The 26,343-nt window shown below is 44.7% G+C and overlaps 1 protein-coding gene across 1 annotated transcript in view; it reads left to right on the plus strand.

The window, feature by feature from the left end:
- TMEM132C (transmembrane protein 132C) overlaps positions 1–26,343 on the plus strand; it is a 444,401-nt gene that overhangs the window by 393,610 nt on the left and 24,448 nt on the right. The window contains exon 5 of the mRNA XM_055359198.2: positions 11,878–12,021. Coding sequence (XP_055215173.1) covers positions 11,878–12,021 — 144 coding nt within the window. The remainder of the gene's footprint in view (positions 1–11,877; positions 12,022–26,343) is intronic.

Genomic DNA, 26,343 nt, shown 5'->3' on the forward strand with positions numbered 1-26,343 from the left:
GTGGGCTCTGTTTCCTGGGATGAAGATGGATGGGGTTGGGGTGGTGGAGTGGCCACCTCTGTACCAGGCACTGACCTGGGATTTTTTGTAGGTCCTCTTGCCTACAACCCTAGAGGAAAGTGGGATTATCGCCATTTCACAGATGAGGAAAGCAAAGCTCCAACAAGGCAGGAGCAGGGACGCAGCTCCCATGGAGGCCTCAAGGCAGGAGCAGGAACGCAGCTCCCATGAAGGCCACAAGGCAGGCACCTTTTTAGTTTGAACTCATGAAGCCACAATGGTCGCTGCCCTCTGAATGCTGACAGCTGGACCCTCTTTTCTGGGTTCCAATTTCAAAACTGGACCTTTCTTCCCCCTAGAACCTGCCACATGAGCTATCTCCCCAGAACCTGCCATGTGAGCGGTGTGCCTTCCCGCCGTCTCCAGCATCCTCCTAACCTGCTGGGATGTTTCCCCAACCAACTGCGCTTCCGCTGAGATAGAGGAGGACATGATCTTTTTTTTTTTTTTTTTTTTCCTGTTCATATACTTTTCCTTTGGAGCAGGCAGTGTGGTAATGTTATCTGCTATGGTTAAGTCCAGAAAGGCCAGTTTTAGGTGCCTCTTGTTATTCAAGTGTTTATGGTCACCTTCCTTGAGCTAAAAGCACATACAGGGAACCGGATGCTTTCAGTAACACAAAAATCATCACAAATGTAAATGATCAACCACTATAAAGTTCTCCCCAATTCAAATCTCCCTTCCTATTTAACATGAGCCCCTCTGGTTTAGCGCAAGATTCCTCATAGGTCCAAACATGCAATGCAAATTATCAAGATGCAAATCTATGCCAAGTTGAGCAAAGGGTGCAGGCTTTTATGGAGGAAGCCATCATGCTGATGTTGAAGTCCCACTGGAAGCATGGTGGATCAGAGGCTGTAACCACTGAAGAGGAGAAAGCAATAAGGACAGGAGTTAGCTTCTGCAAAAGGAAGATGACTCCATAGCTCTACCAGAGAGAATGGCCTGAAACTTGAAGACTAAAAGAGGCCTTTGGAGGAAAGAGGGCCCTTCCTGTTGGAAAAATGATCTTGTTCAGGGATCAGCAAAGTTTTTCCATAAAGGGCTAGATAGTAAATATTTTCAGTTTTGCAGGACACAGTCTCTGTTGCATATTGTTTTTCTTTTCTTTCTTTTTTTTTAAAGCCTTGAAAATGTAAAAATCATTCTTGGCTAACAAATTTACATAAAAACTTGCCATGGACAGGAATTGGCTCCTGTGTCTTATTCATCTGTCTGCAAAATCTAATGGGATGTGAAAGACGTCTGTGAAGCCATTACAGACACCTGCTCTCCCCACAGAAATTCAATCCATCTTTCTCTTCATTCTGAGAAGCAGCACATGGTTGCCATCTCTGTTCTCAGCATCTGCTTTGAATTAGTGAACAGTAGATTTCCCTATTAGTTGCCTTCCTCAAGGAAAATGTGAAACTTTTGGTCTGCAGTCAGCTCCGCAAGCCCCCAGAGGAGACCAAGCAAGACACCCTGAGCTCTGTGGACGTCCGTACGTGTGGAGGGGGAGCATTCGCCCAGTTATTCCTCCTTCAGAGACAGGTGGCAGGGAAGAAAATCCATGGATTTGGGAGGCGCTCACAGGAATGGACTGCTTCTCTGGCTACAGATGGAAGGAAGGACACTTGGATTAAGCGTCCTTAAGTGTCCTTGGATAGATGATTGAAGACGGATTGGATAGATAGATTTAAGAGTCAGCGATGTCAGAATGGGTCTGGAGAGAAATGAAAAATGTCCATGTCCCACTGTCCAGTGGCTTCTCCAGTCCAGGGTGAGACAGGCCCTCAGGGCCACTCGTCCACTCCCACAACCCCCACTGGTGGGCTTGTTTTCTAGAGGGTTGTCTTGTGCAAAGAGTAAGAACCAGGGGTTGGACCTCTCACTTGGGGTTCATATCTCAGCTCCACCCCGCTGCTGGCTTTGTGAGTTTGAGTGAGTTAGTTGGCATTCTTGACTTCATCTCTTCACGCTTCAAATCAGGGTGAGAACAGAGTCTCCCTCCAAGGGTTCAGGGAGCTGGGACACACGAAGCGCTTAAAGAGAATCTGGCACGTAATGCATGCTGCTGTTGCCACCAAAGGTCTGCTCCACCTCAGAGAAAACACGCTTGAGAGAGGTGGCAGGTGTGGTGGATAAAAGAAATGAAAGCAAGATGGTGTCACTGTCCAGCTGTGTGGCCCTGGGCAAGTCATTCCTCCTCGTCCAGGTGGGCTGAGAAACCCCTTTCCTCTCTGATTCTGGTGCTCAAAAATGGGATGACTTATAACTTGCTTTAAAATAGCCAGTTCTATAGGAGAAGTTTCTTCCCAGAAATTAAACTTGGGAGTGGGAATGAGAATGTAAGGTCTGGGCACAACCACTGGGAGTTCCTGCAGGGTCTCCTTTGAGATGTGCAGCCAACTAGTTTAACCTGCATGGCTAGAAAAACCCCTTAAGTCCACTTTGATCCACTTAGAAGGGCCAAATTTTCATAGCAAAGTGTAAGGCAGGCTAATTCCTGCTTTCTCTATGGGATTCCCACTTGTTGTTTGTGGTTCCCAGACACTTTATGCAGTCACTTTCCCAGCATATAGTTCAAGGATGGGGATCAGCTTCCTCAAAGAAGAAAACGGCTTGCCAAGCCCCATTTGCCCATGTGCCCACAACCTTAGCATCGTGGACTGGCCCAAAGCCAGGCCTTAGAGCTCTCAGGTCTCTGCAGTCCACAAGCCCTGAACCTCCACGGCCACCATGAGCCAGGCACGGTAATTACAGTAATAGGGAAGTAAATGGTACCCTACCCACCAAAATATCTAAAATAAAGAGGCTGGTAAAACAGCAGGTTTCACCAGAGAAACAAGATGAGGAGATAGGTAGGTAGGCAGGTAGGTAGGTAGGTAGGTAGGTAGATAGATAGATAGATAGATAGATAGATAGATAGATAGATAGATAGATAGACAGACAGATAGATAGGAGATAGAAAGAAGATAGATAGCGAGAGGTAAGATAGATAATACATAGATGACAGACTAGATAGATAACAGATTAGATAGATGATAGAAGATAGATTGGATAGATGATAGACACATAAATAGATAGACAGATGATTGATAGGCTAGATAGATAGACAGATATAGCTATGTGTCATGGACAAACTGTCATGAAGGGCAGCCTGGATCTTTGGGGCACAAACTGAAGTGCTGTCCACAGGCAAGATTTCTTCCTGTTCAGGGAAGCCTCAGCTCTGCTTCTAAATGCCTTTCAAACCAATTGGATCAGGCCCACCCAGATTATGCAGGATAACTTCCTTTATAAATAAAGTCAGCTGATTATGAGCATTAGTCACATCTACAAAATCCCATCACAGCAACAGCAAGGTTAATGTTTAGTTGACCAGCTGGAACCATCACCTGGCCAAGGGATACATAATCACGGGGGTTTGCCAGGGTCTCAGGGAAGGACGGCCTCACACGCTGCAGCTCAGAGTGTATGACGACAACTGCTTAGAAGCACCAAATAGCAGGATCAAAGAGGAAAATGTGTACCCTCTCAACCCAGCAATTTCACTTCTGGGATGAGAAGATGCTAAAAAAAAAAAAAAACCCTGGATACATATAAACGTGGAGGGATTCAGTTATTTGCAAAGGCAAAGAATTTGAAACACTGTAAGTTTCCATGGGTAAGAGAATGGAAAGGTAAAATATAGAAAAGGCACACAATGGAATTTAGTCAGTTTTGAGACAAATGAATTCAATCAGTATGTAAATATGGATCTAAATAGGAATAAATGCTCCAGCTATACAAACAGGGATAGATCATAAAAACATAATGTTGAGTGTTTTGAAAAACAAAACACAAGTTGATGAAAGTACAATATATTTACATAAACTATGTAAAACGTGCTTTTGTATAAAACATAAAAGCAAAAGACAATACCATATTTTCTTTACATAAATATGGATATTTGGTTAAAGTATAAGAATCACAAACTGGAAAGATACATGCCAAATCCTGACAGTGATTGCCTCTAGGGAGGGAAATTGAGGATCAGGACTGGAAAAATGACAGAGGAGATTTTAAAGTTATCAGCCATGTTTTGTCTCTTTTGTAAAAGAAAAAAATTCTGAAAAGAATACAAAAAGTGCTAACTTAAATACGTTTTAAATGTGTTTGGATGTCTGCTATGTGCTTGACTTGTTTTTATTTTATTTTCTATTCCTCCCCCTGCACAGCCCCAATTTTCAGAGAGAAAGAGAGATTGAAGTGAGTGAATTTGGCCTCCCTCCAGCCACCAATTTGCCTTATACGAGACACTTCACATTTATGTTTAATAGCTGCCCTTTGAGTCAACATGGACTTTGTTCCAAACCCTGACAGGCAATCCATAAACATTATCTGATTTAATCTTCACAACAACCCTAATTATTCTGGGAGTTCACAGTCAAGGATTCTGATGCTTGGAGCATTTAAATAATAGCAAGAAAAGGGCAGAGCCAGGATTTAAGGCAATTCTCTCTCAGGTCCTTGCTCTTGACCTGCCGAGAAGTTGTGGTCAAGAACATATGCTCCTGCCCTGGGCTTGACGTTCAAATGTGGCTGATTCATGTATGGGCTATGCCCCCAGACAAGTCAGTCACTCAGCTCCATGCCTCAGTTTCCCCATCCATAGACTAAGGATAACACAACTACCCGCTTCATGGGTTTGGGGTAGTGGTGAGAATAGTAGCAACACCTAGCACATGCCAAGAGCTCCTCAAATGTGACTTGGCTTTTTTTTTCCTTTTTATTAACTACTACCTCTTCTTGACTCCCAGCCACATGGATTGAGAGAGGTTGTTTGCTGCTCTCTGGGACATTTTAGATTAAGCTCACCCTTTCTCCAGACCCTCATGAAATTTAAATCCCCAAAGTTGCTTTACTAGGCAGACGTCTGGTCTCTGAGCCACGAATGTGTCTGTTCTTAGTCCCATGTCCAGGGTCAGTCAGCTGTGGGTGGAGATAGATCATTGGCTTGTCTGAGGCCATGCAGGAGCCCAGAATCGAAAGCCGTATCTGAGCCTGATGTGGCCTTTCCATGGCTCCAGCCCCATCCCACACTCTTTCCTTTCTTTTTTATAGAGATATAATTCTCATGCCATAAAATGTACTGTTTTAAAATATACAGGTCAGTGGTTCTTAGTATTTGCAAGGTTATGAACCATCATCCCTATCTAATTTCAAAACACTTTCATCACCACAAAAGGAAATATCGTACCCATTACCAGTCACTTCCCTTCCCCATCCCTGCAGCCCCTGACCACCACTAATGCACGTTCTGTCTGTGGATTTGCCTGGTGTGGACATTTCATATGAGTAGGACCGTGTAATATGGGGCCTTTGTGTTGGCCTTGTTTCGCCTCACACAACATGTTCATGATCCATCCATGTTGTTGCATGCATGCATTCCTTTTTGTGGCTGAATAGTCTTCCGTTGTGTGGATGTAATACATTTCCTCACTCTTTTCTACTCTGCAGGAGAACCCTTGGGGGATATTCGAAGTGGGGCGTTTTACACCCATTCCTGGGACAAATCCCCCATCTCTGTGGCCAGTCCCATCTCTGTGGCCAGTCAGTCAAACTCCAACATATTTGAGTCTATTCACACTTCCGAGTCTTTTTAACACTTCCGTGTTAAGGAACATGGATTTACTTCTGGAATGACTTCATGAAATTACTTCTATGTATAGGTACGTGTGCCTGCGTGTATGCATGCGTGTGTGTCTATGTGTGTGTGCTTGTGTTTGTATATGTGCCTACAGAGTGCCTACTCTGTAGGCCTGCCACATCAATATCATGCACACACAGGCACTCACACATACAGGCACATGCACCCACATACAGGCGCACCCACCCACATGCACGCACGCAGGCACTCACACAGGCACACACACATACAGGCACAAGCACCCACACGCACGCACACAGGCACACACACACAGGCACACACACCCACACACACGCACGCGGGTACTCACACAGGCACACACACATACACACAGGCACACGCACCCACATGCATGCACGCGGGTACTCACACAGGCACACACACATACACACAGGCACGCACCCACATGCACGCACGCGGGCACTCAGGCACACACACATATGCACAGGCACATGCACCCACACGCACGCACGTGGGCACTCACACAGGCACACACACACATACACACAGGCACACACGCATACGCACAGGCACACACACCCACATGCACGCACACGGGCACTCACACAGGCACACACACATATGCACAGGCACATGCACCCACACGCACGCACGCGGGCACTCACACAGGCACACACACATACACAGGCACACGCACCCACACGCATGCGGGCACTCACACAGGCACACACACATACACAGGCACACGCACATACAGGCACAGGCACCCACACGCACGCACGCGGGCACTCACACAGGCACACACGCATATGCACAGGCACACGCACCCACACGCACGCACGCAGGCACTCACACAGGCACACACACATATGCACAGGCACACGCACACGCACGCACGCAGGCACTCACACAGGCACACACGCATACGCACAGGCACACGCACCCACACGCACGCACGCGGGCACTCACAGGCACACACGCATACGCACAGGCACACGCACCCGCACGCATGCACGCGAGCACTCACAGGCACACGCATACGCACAGGCACACACACCCACACACATGCACGCGGGCACTCACACAGACACACACATGCGCACAGGCACATGTACCCATACACAGAAATAATTCCATGAAGTCGTTCCAGAAGTAATTCCATGTTCTTATTTATTTAAAAGTTAAAAATACAGTTCACCTAGAAAATGGCCAAACTAATTTACATTTATGAGGGTAAATCAAACAGCAAAAATGTGTTTTCTCAGCAGCCTCTGGCTTTTTTCAAATTTGAAATGACCATGATTTAAAGAACCCTACCTTATTGATTATTTTCAGCAAAACAGAACAGTTCTCTGATTTATGACGGAGGTGGGTGGAGGGCTTCAGAGCAAGGTAAAAGGAGAGAAAAAACATTTAATAATACAAAAAGCTTCCAAGTCATAGTTATGCCTTTGTCGTGTTCTGAGGCCTTGAGACAGTGTCGATGAGCGGTCTCTAACACCTACTGGGGTCGGCAGGAATTGTACACCTGTGTGCTTTCAGGAAGCAGGCTGCCTTCTGTGATGCTAAACTCATCAGAGCCGGATGGGGCCAGAGGAAAGGCAGCTAGCAGTGTAAGCCTTCTTCCGAGCAGTGCTAAGCAGCAGCATAAAGGGAAGTGGCATCCACCCCCAGCCAGCCATGCACATGATGTGTTCTTCTTGGTCCCGCGGGGGTTTAGGTGGGTTTCAGAAGACAGAACAATTGTATACACATAAATAGTGTGCTAGGCAGATTGCTGTGAATTGGCCTCAACTAAAAAGGTATTTGAGAGGTGTGACCAGATGCAAAGAACTCTGTAGGCCTGCCACATCAATATCATACACACAGGCACTCGCAATAAACACAGGCACTCACACATACACACAGGCACATGCACCCATATGCACACAGGCACTCATACATATACACACAGGAACTCACACTCATACATATACACACATAAGCACTCGCACATACACAAACACAGGCACTCACACATACACAGGCACTCACACACACAAGCATAGGCACACACATACATAGGCACATACACAAACAGGCACACACACAAATAGGCACATGTACCCATGTGCACACAGACACACATACACAAACACAGGTGCACACACACACACAGACACAGGTACTCACACATACACAAATACAGGCACTCATACACAGGCACATGTAGCCATACACGTAGGCACTCACACACACACAAACATAGGCGCACACACACACAGAGGCACAGGTACCCATATGCACACAGGCACTCATACACAAATGCAGGTGCAAAAATACAGGCGCACACACACACAGGCATATGCACCCATATGCACACAGGCACTCACACATACCCAAACACAGGCGCACACACACACACACCCAGGCACATGTACCCATAAACACACAAGCATACACACATACACATACAGGCACACACATATTCACAGGCATTCATACACAAACACAGGCACACACACACACATACAGGCACATGTACCCATAAACACACAGGCACTCACACACACACACAGGCACACACATTCACAGGCACACCCATTCACAGGCACTCATACACAAACACAGGCACACACATGCACACAGGCACACATACCCATAAACACACAGGCACTCACACACACAGGCACACACACATTCACAGGCACTCATACACAAACACAGGCACACACACACATACACACAGGCACATGTACCCATAAACACACAGGCACTCACACACACAGGCACACACACACTCACAGGCACACACATTCACAGGCACTCACACACATACACACAGGCACACACATATGCCCAGGCACATGTACTCATAAGCACACAGGCACTCACACACACAGGCACACACACATTCACAGGCACTCATACACAAACACAGGCACACACACACATACACACAGGCACATGTACCCATAAACAGGCACCCACACACACAGGCACACACATTCACAGGCACACACATTCACAGGCACTCATACACAAACACAGGCACACACATACACACAGGCACATGTACCCATAAACACGCAGGCACTCACACACACAGGCACACACACATTTTTTTCTCTCTGCCTTCATGAGACACTGAATCTTGCACTTGGACTTCCCAGCCTCCAGAGCTGTAAGAAACAAATTTCTGCTGTTTAGAAGCTACCCAGTCTATGCTATTTTCTTATAGCAGCCTGAATGAACTAAGACAGTCTAGGATTCAACAGTCGAAAAGATAGATGGCATAGCCCAACCCCCGCTAATTTGTAAAATGAGGAAACAAAGATTCCAAGAGATATGATATGTGATCAGGATTGCACAGGAAGTTAATGGGAAAGCAAGGAGCAGAATCCAGGAGTCCAGACTCCAGGGCCCACCACTTCATAGACACCAAACTACCAGTCAGGAGAGTGGTTTTAAATACAGGGAACTTCCTCCATGTCACAGCCAGTTTATTCTGGAGGCCAAAGCTTCCTTTTATCATTTGTTATTTCTATGACTATTAATTCTCTGCTCCTGAAATTGATATTGGTCAGTGAAAAATATATATGTCCGAGGCAGGTGGATCATGAGGTCAGGAGATCAAGACCATCCTGGCTAACACGGTGAAACCCCGTCTCTACTAAAAATACAAAAAATTAGCTGGGCGTGGTGGCCGGTGCCTGTAGTCCCCGCTACTCGGGAGGCTGAGGCAGGAGAATGGCGTGAACGCAGGAGGCGGAGCTTGCAGTGAGCCGAGATCGCGCCACTGCACTCCAGCCTGGGTGACAGAGCAAGACTCCGTCTCAAAATACATATAGATACAGATAGAGATAGAGATAGAGATAGAGATAGAGATAGAGATAGAGATATATATACATACACATATACATATATGTCCAACCCATCTTAATTTTGGTGGAGTGCAATTTAGGGATAGGGAGTGTTAGGTAGAGTGTGTGAACATGTGTGTGTGTGCGCGCATGTGTGCGTGTAGTTGCAACAGCCGTTAGAAAACTAATCACAATCCATGAGGGAATGTACTGCTTTAATGAAGCCATTAGCCAAAGACCATTCTGAGAGAGAAAATGTAAAGACTGAACTCCGAGCACATTACCTGTAATGAACCTGAAAATAGACCTGGGGAATTTCTAAAGTATTCTTAGCCTCCATAATAGACATTGTGCAAGCTGCCTGGATTGCAGCCCAGCTCCAGGAATCCCACGGACCCAGGAGAAGACACAGCCGAGGGTGATGTAACTGCTGGCTGATGCAAAAGCATCACAGAGAGGCCGAGGCTCTACTTAAAACTCATAACTCTTTCAGCTGCGCTCTTGTTTAATGCAAAAGGTCATTTTTGTGTCAATTGCTTCCCTGGAGAAAGAACGGAGAAAATCTTTTTCCACCTCCTGCTTCACACCAGAGCAGTGTTTCTGGAAAGGGACTTTGTGAGAAACTGGCATCATTAGATGTCCCAAAGCCAAGGCCCTTTTTCATTTTCATCTGTCCATAAAGAAAAGAATTATAAAAAGGCAATCAGGTAGTATCCTACAAAATCAAATAGAAGGTGTTTTCATCATCACCTGGCAGATCACAACATACATGAGAGGTGTGACGCTAATAGTTTTGCGTGAAGTCATCTGAGCAGGATAAATCAAAGTCCCCATTGACTGTGATGGAATGGGCTCCCATGGAGCAACAGAGGAAGGCACTTTGCTTTGCTTTAGTCTTCATTTTTTAAAAAATGAAGGTGCCGAGCACGGCGGCCCATGTCTGTAATCCCAGCACTTCGGGAGACTGAGGCAGGAGGATCGCTTGAAGCTAGGAGTTCAAGACCAGCCTGGACAACATAGCAAGATCCTGTCTCTACAAGAAAAGTAAAAAATTAAAATTATCTGGGCATGGTGACACTTGCCTATGTTCCCAGCACTTTGGTAGGCCAAGGTGTGAGGATCACTTGAGGCCAGGAGTTCAAGACCAGCCTGAGCAACATAGTGAGACCCCATATCAAAAAAAAAAAAGAATAGGAATGGTTGAAGATGAGGGAAGGGGAGATGAAGGGGGAAAAAAGATGTCAAGAAAATTGACAGCATAAAAGACATTGTTTGGCCCTCTGGACACAATCATATCCCATGCTATAGGCATTTCAGGTACATGAGCCAATAAATTTCCCTTATATATAAAGTAAAAAAGAAAAAGAAAGTAATGGTTGAAGACATTCATTCCATCTTATTTGGGAGACACTGCCCATTATTTCCTGCTTTTAGTATCCTTGAAGGTGATCTGGACTTTGCAAAACCTTCTTCAGCTCTTCCTTTGTTGCTGGGAGCAATCCAGGATCTAGCCCGTAAGGATCTGTGTTAGTTTCCTGATGCTGCGATGACAAATTAACACAAATGTATTATCCTACACTTCTGGAGGACAGAAGTCTGAAGTGAGTCTTAAGGGGCTAAAGTTAAGATGTTGGCAGGGCTGCACTCCTTCTGGAAGCTCTCAGGGAAAATCTGTTCCTTGCCTTCTCCAGCTTGCTTCTAGAGACTGTTCACGTCTCTTGGCTCATGGCCATATCACCCTGACCTCTGCCTCCACTGCAACATCTCCTCCTCTTCCTCTGACCTTCATGGCTCCCTCTTGTAGGGACTTTCGGATGACTGGATCCACCTAGATAATCCAGGATAATTCTTCCATCTTAAGATCTTAATTCAATCACAATTGCAATGTCCCTTTTACCATGTAAGGTAACATTCACAGATCCCGGAGATTAGAGCATGGATATCTTTTGCAGGAGGTGAGAGGAAAGCATTATTCAACCTACTGTGCTTGCTCAAGGTACCCAGGGTTAGTTTCTGTTGCTTACAACCAAACCTAACTGATGTATTACTTCTACTTGGTCTCTGCAATAAAGAAAAAGAATAAATACTTTTTGATTGTTGTTGAAAACTAGAAATATGATCATAAATAAACTAAAAGTAAACTGTTAAACATTCTTGGTAAATTGTTCCAAAGAATAGCCCTTTATTCCAAGTCCTGGTACAGTATGTAAACGGTACAGTGTGTCTTGTACAAACAAGGACAGCCTGGTGTTTACCCTGGGAGGTTCCCCCTAGAATTGCCCAGTTCCCAACAGAATGGAATATCTCCCTTGACCCAGTGTGTTTGATTCTTTTTGGCAGGACACTGAAATTCTGAACACCGCCATACTCACAGGAAAGACAGTTGCCATGCCTATCAAGGTGGTCTCTGTGGAGGAGAACAGTGCCGTGATGGACATCTCAGAGTCGGTGGAGTGCAAGTCCACAGACGAGGACGTTATCAAGGTAAGTCATTCCACAGCCAGCTGGATGGAACCAGTGGGAACTTCACTTGGACATCCCGTTTGCTAGGGACATTTAGACTGAAATACGTGAGGTTCAACTATACAGAGGCTTATGTGCAACACACTTCCAGCTGATCCACTCAACGTGTCCATTGCCATCTCTTTGTTTTCGCACCATGCCAACCTGGTTAGGATTTTTGGTTCATTCCTGTCTTTCTTCCTTTATTTGACAATTAAAAATTGTGTGTGTGCATATACCTGTATAATGCACAGCATATTATTTTAAAATACATATACATTATGGAATGGCTAAATTGAGCTATTAGGCCAATGCAAAAGTAATTATGGTTCTTGCCATTACTTTTAAATGGCAGAATCCACAATTACTTTTGTACCAACCTAATAATTAACATATGCATAACCTCACATCTCACATACTTATCTTTTTTATGTGATGAGAACTTAATCTACTCTCTTAGCAATTTTCAAGAATATATTATTACACTTTAGGAGGCTGAGGTGGGTGGATCACCTGAGGTCAGGAGTTCTAGCCTAGCCTGGCCAACATGGTGAAACCCCATCTTTACTAAAAATACAAAAATTAGCTGGGCATGGCTGTGCGCACCTGTAGTCCCAGTACTTGGAAGGCTGAGGCAGGAGAATCACTTGAACCCATGAGGCAGAGGTTGCAGTGAGCCGAGATCGTGCCACTGCACTCCAGCCTGGGTGGCAGAGCGAGACTCCATCTCAAAATATATATATATGTTATTAGTAACTAAATTTAGCATATTATACCAAAAAATTGCTTGAACATATTCCTTCTCCTGTCTAACTGATATTTTGTATCTTTTGACCAATATCTGCACAACTGTCCCCTTACCCATCCCCTGGTAACTGCCATTCTATCTCTGCTCCTATCAGTTCAACTTCACTAGATTCCACATGTACGTGAGATCATGCAGTGTTTGTCTTTCTGTGCCTGGCTTACTTCACTTAACATGATGTCCTGTAGGTTCGTCCACGTTCTAACAAATAATAGGATTTCTTTATTTTTTTAAGGTTGAACAATCTTCCATTGTGTTTATACACCGCATTCTCTTTACCCACTCATCCCTTGATAGACCATCAGTGGTGCTTTGGACTATGGGTCAAACCCTGAATGCCTACTGTAGCTAAGCAGGTAACTTCAATAAGTGAAGTGATAAATTGGTTCTGCCTATTCTAGAAGAGCAGCCAAGATTCTGCTCTTTGTCTTTCCCAGCAAGGAAATTGCTATAACCAGTTGTGGTCATGAGGTAGTGGGATTTCAGTATTTTATGTCTCCAAAAGAACGGAAAATCTAGATTTTTGGTTAAAAAAAGCAACAACCTTGTTTTTCAAGGTTAGCAGCAAATTCTAATCTTTTTTTAATGGGCAAAAAAATAAAAAACAAAATACATTTGTGCTGTGGGTTGGCCGATGGGGTAACTGTTTAAAAGCACCCTTCTAGAGTAGGGGTTGGCAAACCATGAGCCATGGGCCAAACCTAGTCACTGCCTATTTTGTAAATAAAGTTTTATTGGGACATAGCCACTCAAATTCACTTCCATTTTGCCTGTAGCTGCTTTGGGGGCTACCACAGGAGAATTGAGTAGTTGACAGAAAACATATGGCTTAGAAAGTCTAAAATATCCAGCATTTTGCTCTTCCCAGAAACGGCTTGCCTAGAGTAATGTGTGCTCTAGAGTCTTAAGTTTTTTGGAGGAAGAACTGCAATTCCTGGTGTTTCCCATCATTAGTCATGATGCTACACCACAATGCTTGCTTAAAGAATAAGGCGATGTGAGGGCTTTACCAAGCCAGAAATGAAGCATTTTGTCTCTCTCTGTATTTTTCTGTAATCCCTGGAAACACATCCAGGAAAAAACAAATATCAAAAAAAGCATTCAGGTAGTGATTTTTGTTTCTCTCAAATCAAGTCTGACAGATAGCAACCAGCCTTCTCTCTGGTGTTTAAAACTCCATGTCTGAGTAGAAGAGAAGTTTACAAACTGGTGAGGTGGATAAATGGCACGGAAAATTACTTCTCTGCAAACTCCACCCCTAGAACAAGCAATAGACCACCATGCTAGACTGTCCGCTGTGCTCAGCGCCACCATCACACAGCGACGTCCACACTCAACCATGACAGCATTCCAGTAGGTGGCAGTAAACATTCCAGCAACATCCATATACTGTGACGATTCTTCTGACTGTTGGAGGTAGTATCTCAAGAAAGGGCTTTTTTCCCTAATTTACCCGGAAGTGATATATGACCTGGTGGTGGCCTTCAATACAGAGCGCTTTAACAGAAAGACCACAAGGCCCATGGGAGGAAGAGGAAAAGGGGGATGAAGTTCTAAATCACACTGTCCAATGGAAACACAATGTGAGCCACATATGAAATTTTAAATTTTCTAATAGCCACATTCAAAAAAAGTTTTAAGAAAAGTTGAATTTAATTGTAATAATGCATTGTGTTTAACCCATTATATTAAAACTTTACCATTTCTACATGTAATCTATATAAACATTAATAATGAAATATTTTACTTTTTTTACACTAAGTCTTTGAAATCTAGTGTGTGTTTTATACTAACAGCACACTGAAATCGAAACTAGCCCCATTTCCAGGGCTTCATAGCCATGTGTGGCTTGTGGCTCCCACAGTGGACAGCACAGGTCCTTGTTGGTCACTGGCCTTTGTCACTGATTTGCAAGCCCCCTAAAAGCCAGAACCCTTGATGAATGTAACGTGTTGATAAGACACCTCCAGCACTGATAACTTTTCTAGAGGTAAAGAACCTATCTTTCAGCCTACAAAAACCAAGAGGGAAGCAACCCAAAATTTATCACAGCTGTATACATAGCAATCCTTAACTACTCTGAAGACAATTTTGACAGGAAGTCCGTTACTGATATCTCCAGGAATTATAATCAGTATCTTTAGGGAAATAAATGTATTCAAACAGAAAATTGCCTCCTGAAATGAATCCAGAGTTGATACCCCTGGCTGTTGACAAAGCAATGTGAAATCTCGAGTCAGCAGAAACTGGGTGAGGACATCAGAGCAGGCAGGCTCAGTGTACATGAGCTCAGTCCATAGGACCCAGGCTTGGCTGTGGCCTTGGGTCTGATAAGATCAATGATATTTGCAGTGCTAGTTGGGTACAGCTCAGAATGCCATGGAGAGAAGACGGGGAAGGAATTGACATTTAATCAGTGCCTAGTCTGCAGCAGGCCCATGAGGTTTTGGATTTAGGCAGTTCAGAGTTCTGTCAAGAATTCTGAAGGCTCTGAGATTGCACCCTAGTGTAAACTGGCAAATCAAACTGTCACAGTTTTGTGGATGCTGGCAGAAGACACAAGACCCCGAGGTCAGAGACAAATGACAGTCACTGTATCAGCATCTTTCTGCACCAGTTGCCTGGGCTTCAGTTCCCACCGGCTTATGCAGAAGAGGCCAGTGACACTTGCACATGTAGTGGATCGGGTTTCAGGAGAGGAATCCTGGCCTTCAAGAATGTGCATCTTTTATCGTGGGCTGTATGTTTGTGTCCCACCCTGAATTCATATGTGGAAGCCCTTAACACCCAATGCAATGGTATTAGAGGTAGGGCCTTTAGGAGGTAATTAGGCTTCAATGAGGGTGGAGCCCCACGATGGCAGTAGTACTCTTATAAGAGGAAAAGAGAACAGAGCTTGCTGTCTCTCTATTATGTGAGGATATAGCAAGAAGGCAGCAGTCCGCAAGCCAGGAGGGCTCTCAGCAGAACCCAACAATTCTGGCATCCTGATCTCAGACTTCCCAGTCTTCAGAACTGTGAGAAATAAATGTGTGTTGTTTAAGCCACCTGACTTACGGTATTCTGTTAAAGCAGGCCAACCTGACTTAAGACAGGCAGGAAGCCTGCCTGACCTCCCCAAAGAGACAATGCCTTTATCATACTGGGCCTGAAGCGTGTCTGCCCTTTGCTCCAGAAGAAGGCACTGTCTGTCTTCCAAGACTGTTCACTATATAAAACACCTTTGAAAAGACCTTTCAGAACAAAAATAGTCTATGCTCTGTTTGTACAATGTGCTGAAATGCAAGCATATCATGGAGAATGTCTCCCAAAGAATTTCTGATGGCTTTGCCACATTCAAGCTGTGCAGCCTTGAGTGAATCATACAGCGTTCCCTCCAGTACTCAGTCACCTTCTTAGTAAAATGAGGATAAGCATAGTTCCTAATTCAAAAGGTCAGCATGAGGATCAATCAGTTTTATAAATGCAACAGAGAACATGACCTAGTAGCCAGCATATAGTAAGGGCTTAATAATTCAGAGTCAACTCTGGTCATCTCATGTAATCCTCTGATTAGGTAGATCAGGGATTAAGACTGGAGGCTTCCAAGTATATTTGTGTGATATGCACAGTATTGCTTAAAAATATAAGAATTGGATGCAACTCACTTCAAATGTACAACTCGGTGATTTTTAGTAAATTATGCTAAGTTTGGCAACCATCACCATGATCCGATTTTATAACATTTTTGTCACAGTTAATCCCCATTCCTATCCCTGGCCCCTGGCAGTCACTAAGCTGGTCTCTGTCTCTATAGATTTGCCTGCTGTGGGCATTTCCCATGAATGGCATCATACAATACATGGTCTTTTGTGTCTACTTTTTCCACTTAGCATTGTTTTCGAAGCTCATCTACATGGTAGCATGGGGCAGTAGTTTGTTTCTTTTATTGCGGAATAGTATTCCACTGTACGGATATACCATATTGTGTTCATCCATTCACTCAGTTGGGTTGTTTCCACTTATCAAATGTTTCATCCATTTATGAATCATGCTGCAATGAATATTCACATTCACGCCTTTGTGTGCACATACATTTTCATTCCTCTTGAGTAGATACAGAGGAGTAGAATGGCTTGGTCATATGGTAACCTTACATTTAATGTTTGAGAAACTGCCAAACTTTTTTCCAAAGTGGCTATACCATTTTGCATTCTCACGAGTCATATCTGAGGGTTTCCCCTCCAGCTTATTGGGAAAATCCAGCAGATCTGGCAGAGCTACAGTGTGCTCACCTGGCAACACTGTGGGGTGCCCTTTATTTATTTTTTCATTTTTCCATAAGTTATTGGGGTACAGGTGGTATTTGGTTACATGAGTAAGTTCTTTAATGGTGATTTGTGAGATTTTTGGTGCAACCATCACCCGAGCAGTATACACTGCACCATATTTGTAGTCTTTTATCCCTTGCCTCCCGCCCCCAAAATTCCCCCAAGCCCCCAAAGTCCATTGTATCTTTCTAATGCATTTGCATCCTCAGAGCTTGGTTCCCACCGGCACCTTCTGATTTATCACAGTTGCCTTATATTTGGTCCACTTCCATTATCTGCTTGGCCCGTGTAAGCACTTGAATGTGTGTAGATGGGACAGTACCCAATGTGTAAATGTGGAAGCTGAGATTCAGCAGGAGGACTTGGGTTTTATGATTTTGCTTTCTCGCTTTTCCTTTTTCTTTCCTTCATTCTTTCCTTCTTTGTTTTCTTTCTTCCTCTTTTCCTCCTCAATTTCATTCAGCCAACATTTATTAACCAACTACCACATTTAAGATTCTGTGATTTTGGTAAGGAAAAACAGATGAAGAAAGTGAACCTCTCAGGACTCACAGCCAAACAGAAGAGGTAAACATGCGAGACTTTATTTTGTATACCAACTCATTTACTACTCATAACATCTGCATTATCTCTATTATTAATTCTGTCTTATAGTAGAAAAAAACTGAGGCTCAGCAAATGGAGGCCACCTGCCTGAGGTCACACAACTTGTACATGGCAGAGAAGGGATTCTAACTAGAAGGCCAAAAGCTCTTGACCATTAGGCTATATAGTCTCTGTACATTCAAATTTTGCTTAGCATTTTACTTTTTATTTGGAATTTCAAACTTATCTCAAAGGTTGCAATGACTGGACAAAGTATACTATATACCCTTTACTGAGGTTCTACTGTTGTCAATATTTACCCATTTGCTTTTTCACAGTTTCAGTCTCTCTCTCTCTTTCTCTCTTCCCATCCTCTAGATAGACAGATAGACAGGTAGGCAGGTAGATGGATAGATGGATGGATAGGTGGATATGTGAATAGAAGGGTGGGTGGACGGATGGAGGAAGGGAGATAGATAAGATAGGTGATTAATAGATTATTGGTAGGTAATAGGTTAGATAGATAAGTGATAGATTAGAGAGATGGTAGATTTAGATAGATAGAAGATGACAGATAGATAGATAGATAGATAGATAGATAGATAGATAGACTGATTGATTGATTTGTTGCTGAACCACTTCAGAGTAAGTTACATATATCAAGGCCTTTTAACTCTAACTACTTCAGTGTATATTTCCTAAGAATAAGAATATTCTTTTACATACCCACAGTCATCAACTTCAGTTAATTTAATGTTGATACAATATACTATCTAATCCATATTCTGTTTTCCAATTTTGTCAGTTGGCCAACCGTGTCTTGTGGAGGAGCATATTTTTCTGCAGTACAAGATGCAATCCAGGCTCACATGCACATTTAATGGTCACGTACTCTAGTCTCCTTTAAGCTGAAGCAAGTCCTTAGCATTGCCCTGTCTTTTAACGCACAGAATACTCTTGAGAAATACAGTCCTTTTTTTTTTAACTTTTTAAATAAAATATTCCTCATTTAAGATTTCCTGGTATTTCTTCATTTAGATTCAAATTTGCATTCCCAGCAAGGATAACTATACAAGTGATGATATACATACATATTTTGTTTCATTTATTTTTGCAGGCTTTTTAATCACCCTGAAATACTTTGGTGGGTATTTTTTCTGATTATATAAGTAATGTATAAAAGTTGTCTACAATAATAATTGCTCCAGAAAACTCTAAGAAAGAAAGAACTACCTTTACTCCCATCACCCTTAGAGAATCATTGTAAACATTTTGGTAATCATTTCTTACACACATATACCCACATATACAGATAATTTTTAAAGAATAAGATATCATACATACTGTTTTTGTTAACCACAAACTGTCTTATTGGCAAATCTACATACATACACATACACGCTCACACACATGTGTCTACACAATTCAACACACATGTATAAGGGCTTTTCAGTCCTGGTCTGTCTTACAGAAATAGAGCCATATCCTTATGCATTTCTGCCTATTCCTTCTCTCACCCTGCAATGCATCATGAATATCCCTGCCTTGGAGCACTTGGAACATGAAGCCAGGCCAGTGTGCGGCGTAAAAGAATGATAAGGGCTGAGGAGTCTTGTCTGCAATGTGCAGGTTAATAGGAGTCATAACATCTGAATGGGAGAGAACCCTGGATGTCGGCCTCTTTGTTGATTCACATTCAAGAGGTGAAGGAGCAGCACCTAGAGAAGGGCCAAGGGCCATGACTTGCCCAACAATAACACCAGGAACAATAATAGGAAGAAAAACATGCAATATGGACAAGCACTTGCAATGCCCAAGTGTCCATCATAGAGGATCTCATCTATGGGGTCAAAGCTTTAAAACATCTTTGACATAAAGCTGTGTCTTGCTTGCAGTTGATGACATGGCACAGATGACCTGGCAGTGGTTTTCTTAGGGTGGTGTCATAGATTTAGCAATATCCAGTCTGTGTTTTTCACAGGTCACATGACAATCTATTAAACACAGATGTGCCAGCCATGTTCTAGGTACCATTCTGGTATCGGGGACACAGCAATTAAGTAGAACAAAAGCGGTCCCTGCCCTCAAGGAAGCAGCATGCTAGTGATAGAGAGAAGCAGATAATAAGAAAATGCATGAGAATCTTACGGAGATGATGGACGACATGAATAGGACACTGCTGGAGAGGGGCTTAGGTGGGGGCTATTGGGGATGGGGTGGTCCTCAAGGAGGGGACACTGGAGTCAGTTAGCAAGGAAAATAATGATTATTAATGCCTGCACCTGGCTGTACCTCCTATTTGGACAGCACCCTATGTACATTCCCTCACCCTAATGACACTGACACACAATACCCCACCCTGTGCCCCCTGGGTGCCCCCACCCTGGTCCTCAGCCCTGCATGTGCCTTCCGCAGGACTCCTGCAGCCATGGGTTGCTAGGCACTGCCCAGGACAGGGTGGGGATGCTGAGATTTAAAGCATCATTAGAGAAAGTTCATCTATTGAATTTCCAGTGCAGCCTGTCTGACCTCCAGGGCATGATTCTAGCTAATGGATCCCAGTGCAGAGCTAAAAATAATGCATTTGGGCAACAAGCAGGCCTGGCTTTTCCCCAGTGACCAAAGGTGCCTGCATTAGCTCCGGCACATGGAGAGCAACCTTGCTCAGCCAACAGCCTGATAGTTGCCCTGAGCTTGGGCTCCCATCAGCACTAAACTTTCTCTGTGCTGAACCTACTATTGATTTTGCAGGCTCCAAGTCCTTGAGAGTGTGAAGTTCTTTGGCAACAGCCCTAAGTTTTTAGGGTATCTACAGGATGCATTACTGCTTTCGGGTGGCATCCCTCCCTAAACAGCAGGACAGCAGAAGAGAGTTTTCTATTTGTACTTGTCATGGCTGAGGGGCTTTGGAAGAAACTCTGGAAGGTCTTTATCCTCAAGAGCCATTTGGTGGTTCTCAGATGAAAGAAAATTAAAGAGAACAAAGAAATTCCTGGAATCCAGAAGTCCCGGACTCCAAGCCAAGCTGGGTGACATTGCCCTACCGTAGCCCCTTTGTGGACTTGGGGTCCTTGCTGTAAAGCAAGGACGCTCATTCCTTGAGGGGTTCTTCTAGTGCCCGCATCCCTCCATCTGGGATTCAAAGTGCAGTTTAAATGGCATGCTTAAGAGCTTGAACTCTGCCACTGACAAGTTCTTCTTTAAGCCTCAGTTCTTTCATCTGCAAAATGGGGGAAGACCCAGGCCTACCCCAGAAGATTGTTTTCAGTTTGAACGCAGTCATCCATCTCAAGCATGCAGGACGATGCCTTTGTGTCAACTCTTCCTCCTACCCAGGCAGCCCTAGACCAGTGGTTCTCTGTGGGGTGACTGAACCCCCTGAGAACATCTAGCAATATCTGGAGACATTTTTGGTTGTCACACCTGGAGCAGAGGCTGCTGGCATCTAGTGGTTAGAAGTTAAGGACGCTGCTTGTACATCCTGCGATTCCAGGACAGCCCTCACAACAAAGAATTATCTGACCCCAAATGTCAATCATGCTGAGGTTGAGAAGTCCCGCCCTAGGCCGAGCAGACACCACGGGGTCTCCAGTCTTCTGTGGGAGGACGCTCATTGCCATGAAAGTGCCTGGTGTGGTGACTTAGTCTGGAAGAAAGGGCCACTGCCTTTGGCCTCAGACAGACTCCTGTTATGTCTTTCTGTCACTTATCTTCTGAGTGATCTTGGGGAAGTCAACCTCTCTGAGCCTCAGTGTCCTTATCTCAAATATGGAGATCCTAAGAGTCATATTGCATAGATGCTACTCAAAGATTGAAAAAGAAAAGGCATGTGACACGCCTGGCACGTATTAAGTGCTCAATAATTGTCAGGTAGCACTGGTAATGGGGGTCATGGCAGCTGCAATATTCACTAATCTCTGCTGAGAGCTGAGAGCTGTTCAAAGCAGAGAGTTCTCCACACTGTATTGGCTAGTGGACTTGGGTCTTTAATCAGTGGGAGGCTAGACTTGCATTAGGCAGCTATTGCTGTAATAATGCTGCATAACAGAACAACCTGACATCTCAGTAACTTACAACAGCAAGCACTGGTTTCTCCCTCAGGGGCCCCTGGGTTAAGTAGAGCAGCCCTGCCTCAGTGTGCCAGTTATGTGGGCTGGGATCCAGATTTGTTCTGGGTTTGGGTTGGCTCTGTGTGTCTCATTTTGGTGGCAAAAGGCAGCAGCACCTTGAGAACATTCTTCTCATAGTGGTTTATAGGAGCACAAGTGGCCAGGCAAAGCCCTGAAAGCACATTTGGGGACTTGTGGACCTGACACCCACTAACATCCTGCTTTACAGCCATAGTCTTTACAGTCATAATCCTTTCATCAAAGCTATGATTTCCTCATTCTCTTCACAGATATTTACTGAGCACGTACCATGCTCTGGGGATACAGTCATGAACCAACTGCGCCAGAACCCCACTTCCACAAATTTATCTGTAATAGCAGAGATAGAAAGTATATAAGTAAACAAACATAAAAGCAAGTTCATTTCAAATATTGTAGATGCTATGGAGAAAACCAAGAGGGTAATGGGATGAGGAGAGGATTCACAGGGCTAGTTCATGGTCAACCATCATGGAAGCTTCTCTGGGGAGGTAGCATTTGAGCTGAGATCTAAATGCCAAGAGCTTGGGAAAGAGCTGTCCAAGCAGAAAGAACAGCAAGTGCAAAGGCCCCGGGGTATGAACAGGCTTTGCATGTCCAAGGAACAAAAGAACAGCCAGGATGAAGGAGGATGAAGAGTAAGAAGAGGAAGAGAAAACGTTAAGATGCATGAAGTAGGCAGGGCCAGGTTGTCCAAGGCCTTGGAGTCTGTGTTCAGAATTTTGTTTTACTCTCAGAGCAATATGACACTGCAGGGTATTCTGGTTTGGGGTTTAAGTAGATCACTCGAGAAAGTATGAGGCAGGTACTACTCTAAGTCTTATTTTACAAATGAGGAAATTCAGGCCCAGAGAAGCTGAGTGACTGGCCCAAAGCCGCACAGCTGATTAGTAGCAGAGCCAGGATTCGAACTCAGGTCTGCCTGATCACCAAGCCCACATGGCCTCAAATTCCCAGCAGGCTCAGGCAAGTATGGGAATATGCTGTCATCATAGACTGATATTAAGATTTACCTATAGCTGTGCTGCCCAGTATGACAGCTACTAAGCATGTGTGACTATTTAAATTAGTTCGAATTGAATAAAATGAAAATTTCAGCTCCTCAGTCACTCTAGCCACATCTCAGGTGCTCATTAGCCACATGTGGCTAGTGTCTACCACACGGGACGGCACACATATGGGACATTTCCATCATCACAGAAAGTTCTATGGGAAGCACAGAATCAAAACCTTTGTCTGGTAGGAGCTATGCCACACGTTCGTTCCTAGGAGAGGTTGATGGATAAACCTTTTTTGCCCTAGAACTGGCCAAAAAGATCAGGTTGTTCTGACCCTCTGATTTAAGCTACAAATAATATCCTGTTCTAATAAAAGACTTTTATGGAACATAAGACCATTTACTGATGAGTCAGATTTTACTGGAGCCAAATAGGGCTCCATATGAGTGCACTTAAATGGAAAGAGAAGTTTTTAAGTCTCACGGACCTTGCAGCTGCTCTCTGCATTGATGAAAAGTTTCTGGTCAGGTTCACGAAGCACGGGATACAGTCCAGTTTGAGACCCAGGTGTCTGGTTAGCCTCGGGGAAGATGTAGCTCTGGAAATCAGTTCTTCTATTCTTGTTTTTTCTCCTGCCAGATCCTATCATTCCTGTCCCACTTTGACCCCTCTGCTAAAACGAATTTGAGAACCAGGGTTTGGTCTTAACAGCATTTGATGCCAACCCATCATATCTTTATCAAGGAGTGTACAGTAGTTGAACAGTTCAGACCCTCAAATTGGCTTAATAAGTAAAGGAAGAAACTGTCTTGTCAATAAAAGGTCTAGGGCAGTGTTGGCTTCAGGCACAGGTGAATTCACAGATCAATTTCTCTGCACCTCTCAGCTCTGCCTTCAACTGTGCAGATGCCTTCTCAGCCCCAGATGGAGGCCCCTGGAGGCTCTAGATCCACACCTCCCCAGGTTCAAGTCCAGTGGAAATGAGACACTGCTGTCACTCAATCAGAAATCCTGGGGCTTTCTGTCATTGAGCCAGGCTGAGCCATGTGACCATCCCTGGACCAATCCTGTGGCCACAGGAGTGTGATGGACACCACTTAACTGTGTGGCCGAGGCCAAGACCTCAACACATAGACTGGCCATGGGGATATGGGCAGGGTCCCCAGGAAATATTTTTTAAATGGTTGCAGAAAATAGAATAAAAGAAAAATATTAAATAGCAGCAAAAAATATTAAATAGCAAATGTGTATGTATCTGAGTTGAAACTCAGCCAGGCTGCTTGCTCTCAGTGTACTTCGAATTGTCTTCTTACAGTACTGGGCTTCCTCTTAGAGGATTAATCATGACCAGGCTTTGTGAGCCTAATGACAACTTTTTTATGTTTTTCTTTTCTTTTTTTTTTTTTTTTTTTTTTTTTTTTTTTTTGAGACAGAATCTTGCTCTGTCACCCAGACTGGAGTGCAGTGGCACAATCTTGGCTCACTGCAACATCTGCCTCCTGGGTTCAAGCAATTCTCCTGCCTCAGCCTCCTGAGTAGCTGGGATTACAGGCATGAATCCCATGCCCAGCTAATTCTTTGCATTTTTAGTAGAGATGGGTTTCACCATGTTGGCCAGGCTGGTCTCAAACTCCTGACCTCAAGTGATCTGCCCACCTTGGCCTCCCAAAGTGCTGGGATTACAGGTGTGAGCCACCACACCCGGCCTGTTTTTCATTTTTATACGTTTTTTATGTTTCTCCTCTTGTCCTCCTTCCTGAGAGGCTGGTGGAAAGAGTGGCACCGATGGGTCTGGGCTGGTGAAGATATCCAGTAAAATTACCCCTTATATCTGAGAGGATGATTTTGGTTAACAGACCCAAACTGAGTTAAGGGGGAAAACATCTAGGGGTTCCTATATCTGAACTGTAAGAGATTTCCTGGCTTCCGGGATGGCTGGATCCAGGGGCTCAAATGAAGTAATCAGTATTTTTATGTCATTTCTGACTTTCCATCACTTGGCTTAGCATTCTCCATACTGATCACAGTCTCTGACAAGTTGTCCTGTCCTACCATGGCTGCAGACAGCTACCAGACTGTATCTTTTTTTTTTTCTTTGAGACAGAGTCTCACCCTATCTCCCAGGCTGGAGTGCAGTGGCATGATCTTGGCTCGCTGCAACCTCCACCTCCCGGGTTCAAGTGATTCTCCTGCCTCAGCCTCCTGAGTAGCTGGGACTACAGGTGACCGCTACCATGCCTGGATTTTTTTTTTTTTTTTTTTGTATTTTTAGTAGAGACAGGGTTTCACCATGTTGGCCAGGCTGGTCTCGAACTCCCGACCTTAAGTGATCCACCCACCTTGGCCTCCCAAAGTGCTGGGATTACAGGTGTGAGCCACCGTGCCCGGCCCAGATGGTATCTTTACAGGTAGAAATCTAGCAGAAAAGAGCAAGTACCTTTTGTGTGGCCTGGCTTGAATCAAAATCCCGAGGTCTCCTCTGATTGCTCCCGCTTAGGTCCTGGGCTAACCTCTGAGCCAGTTGCTGTGGCTAGGAATGAGAAGCTCTGATTGGCTTAGGCCATCGTCACATGATTTCACTCTTCTGGCTGGAGGCGGAGCTTCAGCCAAACCTCTACACAGGAGTGGGGCAAGGGAAGACCCCCAAAGAAACTAGGGCTGTGGCCACAGGGAGCTCCATGGGATGACAGTGGGGGCTCCTCTCCTCCACCCCCTTATTCTTTGTCACCTGATTGTTCCCTGTCCCAGCACCTCCCCTCCATTTCTAATGTGGCCTGGGTTAGGGAAATAGCCCATGTCAGCCCCACCCATGAATGGGTTTTCCTTGATGACATTCATCCAAGCAGTGGTTCCCGATCTAGCCAAGGGCCGAGAGGAATGGGAGAACGGGGTACTCTCTGGGCGTCTCCCAGCAAGGTGCTGCCCGTTGGTTCTCCTAGGAAGGCGTTGGTCCTGTATTGTCTGTGAGAGGCCTCAGCACTGCTGGCGTGGCCATTAACACTCTCTGTGTATAGGAAGCTTCAGAAGAATGACTCCAAATCAGAAAACGGATGCAAGAAGAAAATATCAGACATGTAACGCTATTGAAACAGAGCATCGCCCGCCCCAGGTGGGAGTGGTGTGCACACACTCCGTCACAGTTTTCCAGAGCTGCCACAACACAGTGCCACAAACTGGTGACTTAAACAACAGATATTTACGTTCTCACTGCTCTGGAGGCCAGAAGTCTGGAGTCAAGGTGTGGACAGGGCCACCCCTCCTCCGAGGCCTCAGGGAACAATCCCAGGCAACGGCTGCTGGCGGACACCTTGCCTCTTCCAGCGTCTGGAACAGGGCACTCTTCCTTGGTTTGTAGAGGCATCACCGCATTCTCTGCCTGCATCTTCACATGGCCGTCCTCCCTGTGCGTCCGCCTCTGTGTTTTAGGGCTTTAGGATCTCGAGTGCCTTATTAAGGAG

The sequence above is a fragment of the Gorilla gorilla genome, chromosome 10 (assembly GCF_029281585.2).
Source record: "Gorilla gorilla gorilla isolate KB3781 chromosome 10, NHGRI_mGorGor1-v2.1_pri, whole genome shotgun sequence".
NCBI classification, from domain to species: Eukaryota; Metazoa; Chordata; class Mammalia; order Primates; family Hominidae; genus Gorilla; species Gorilla gorilla.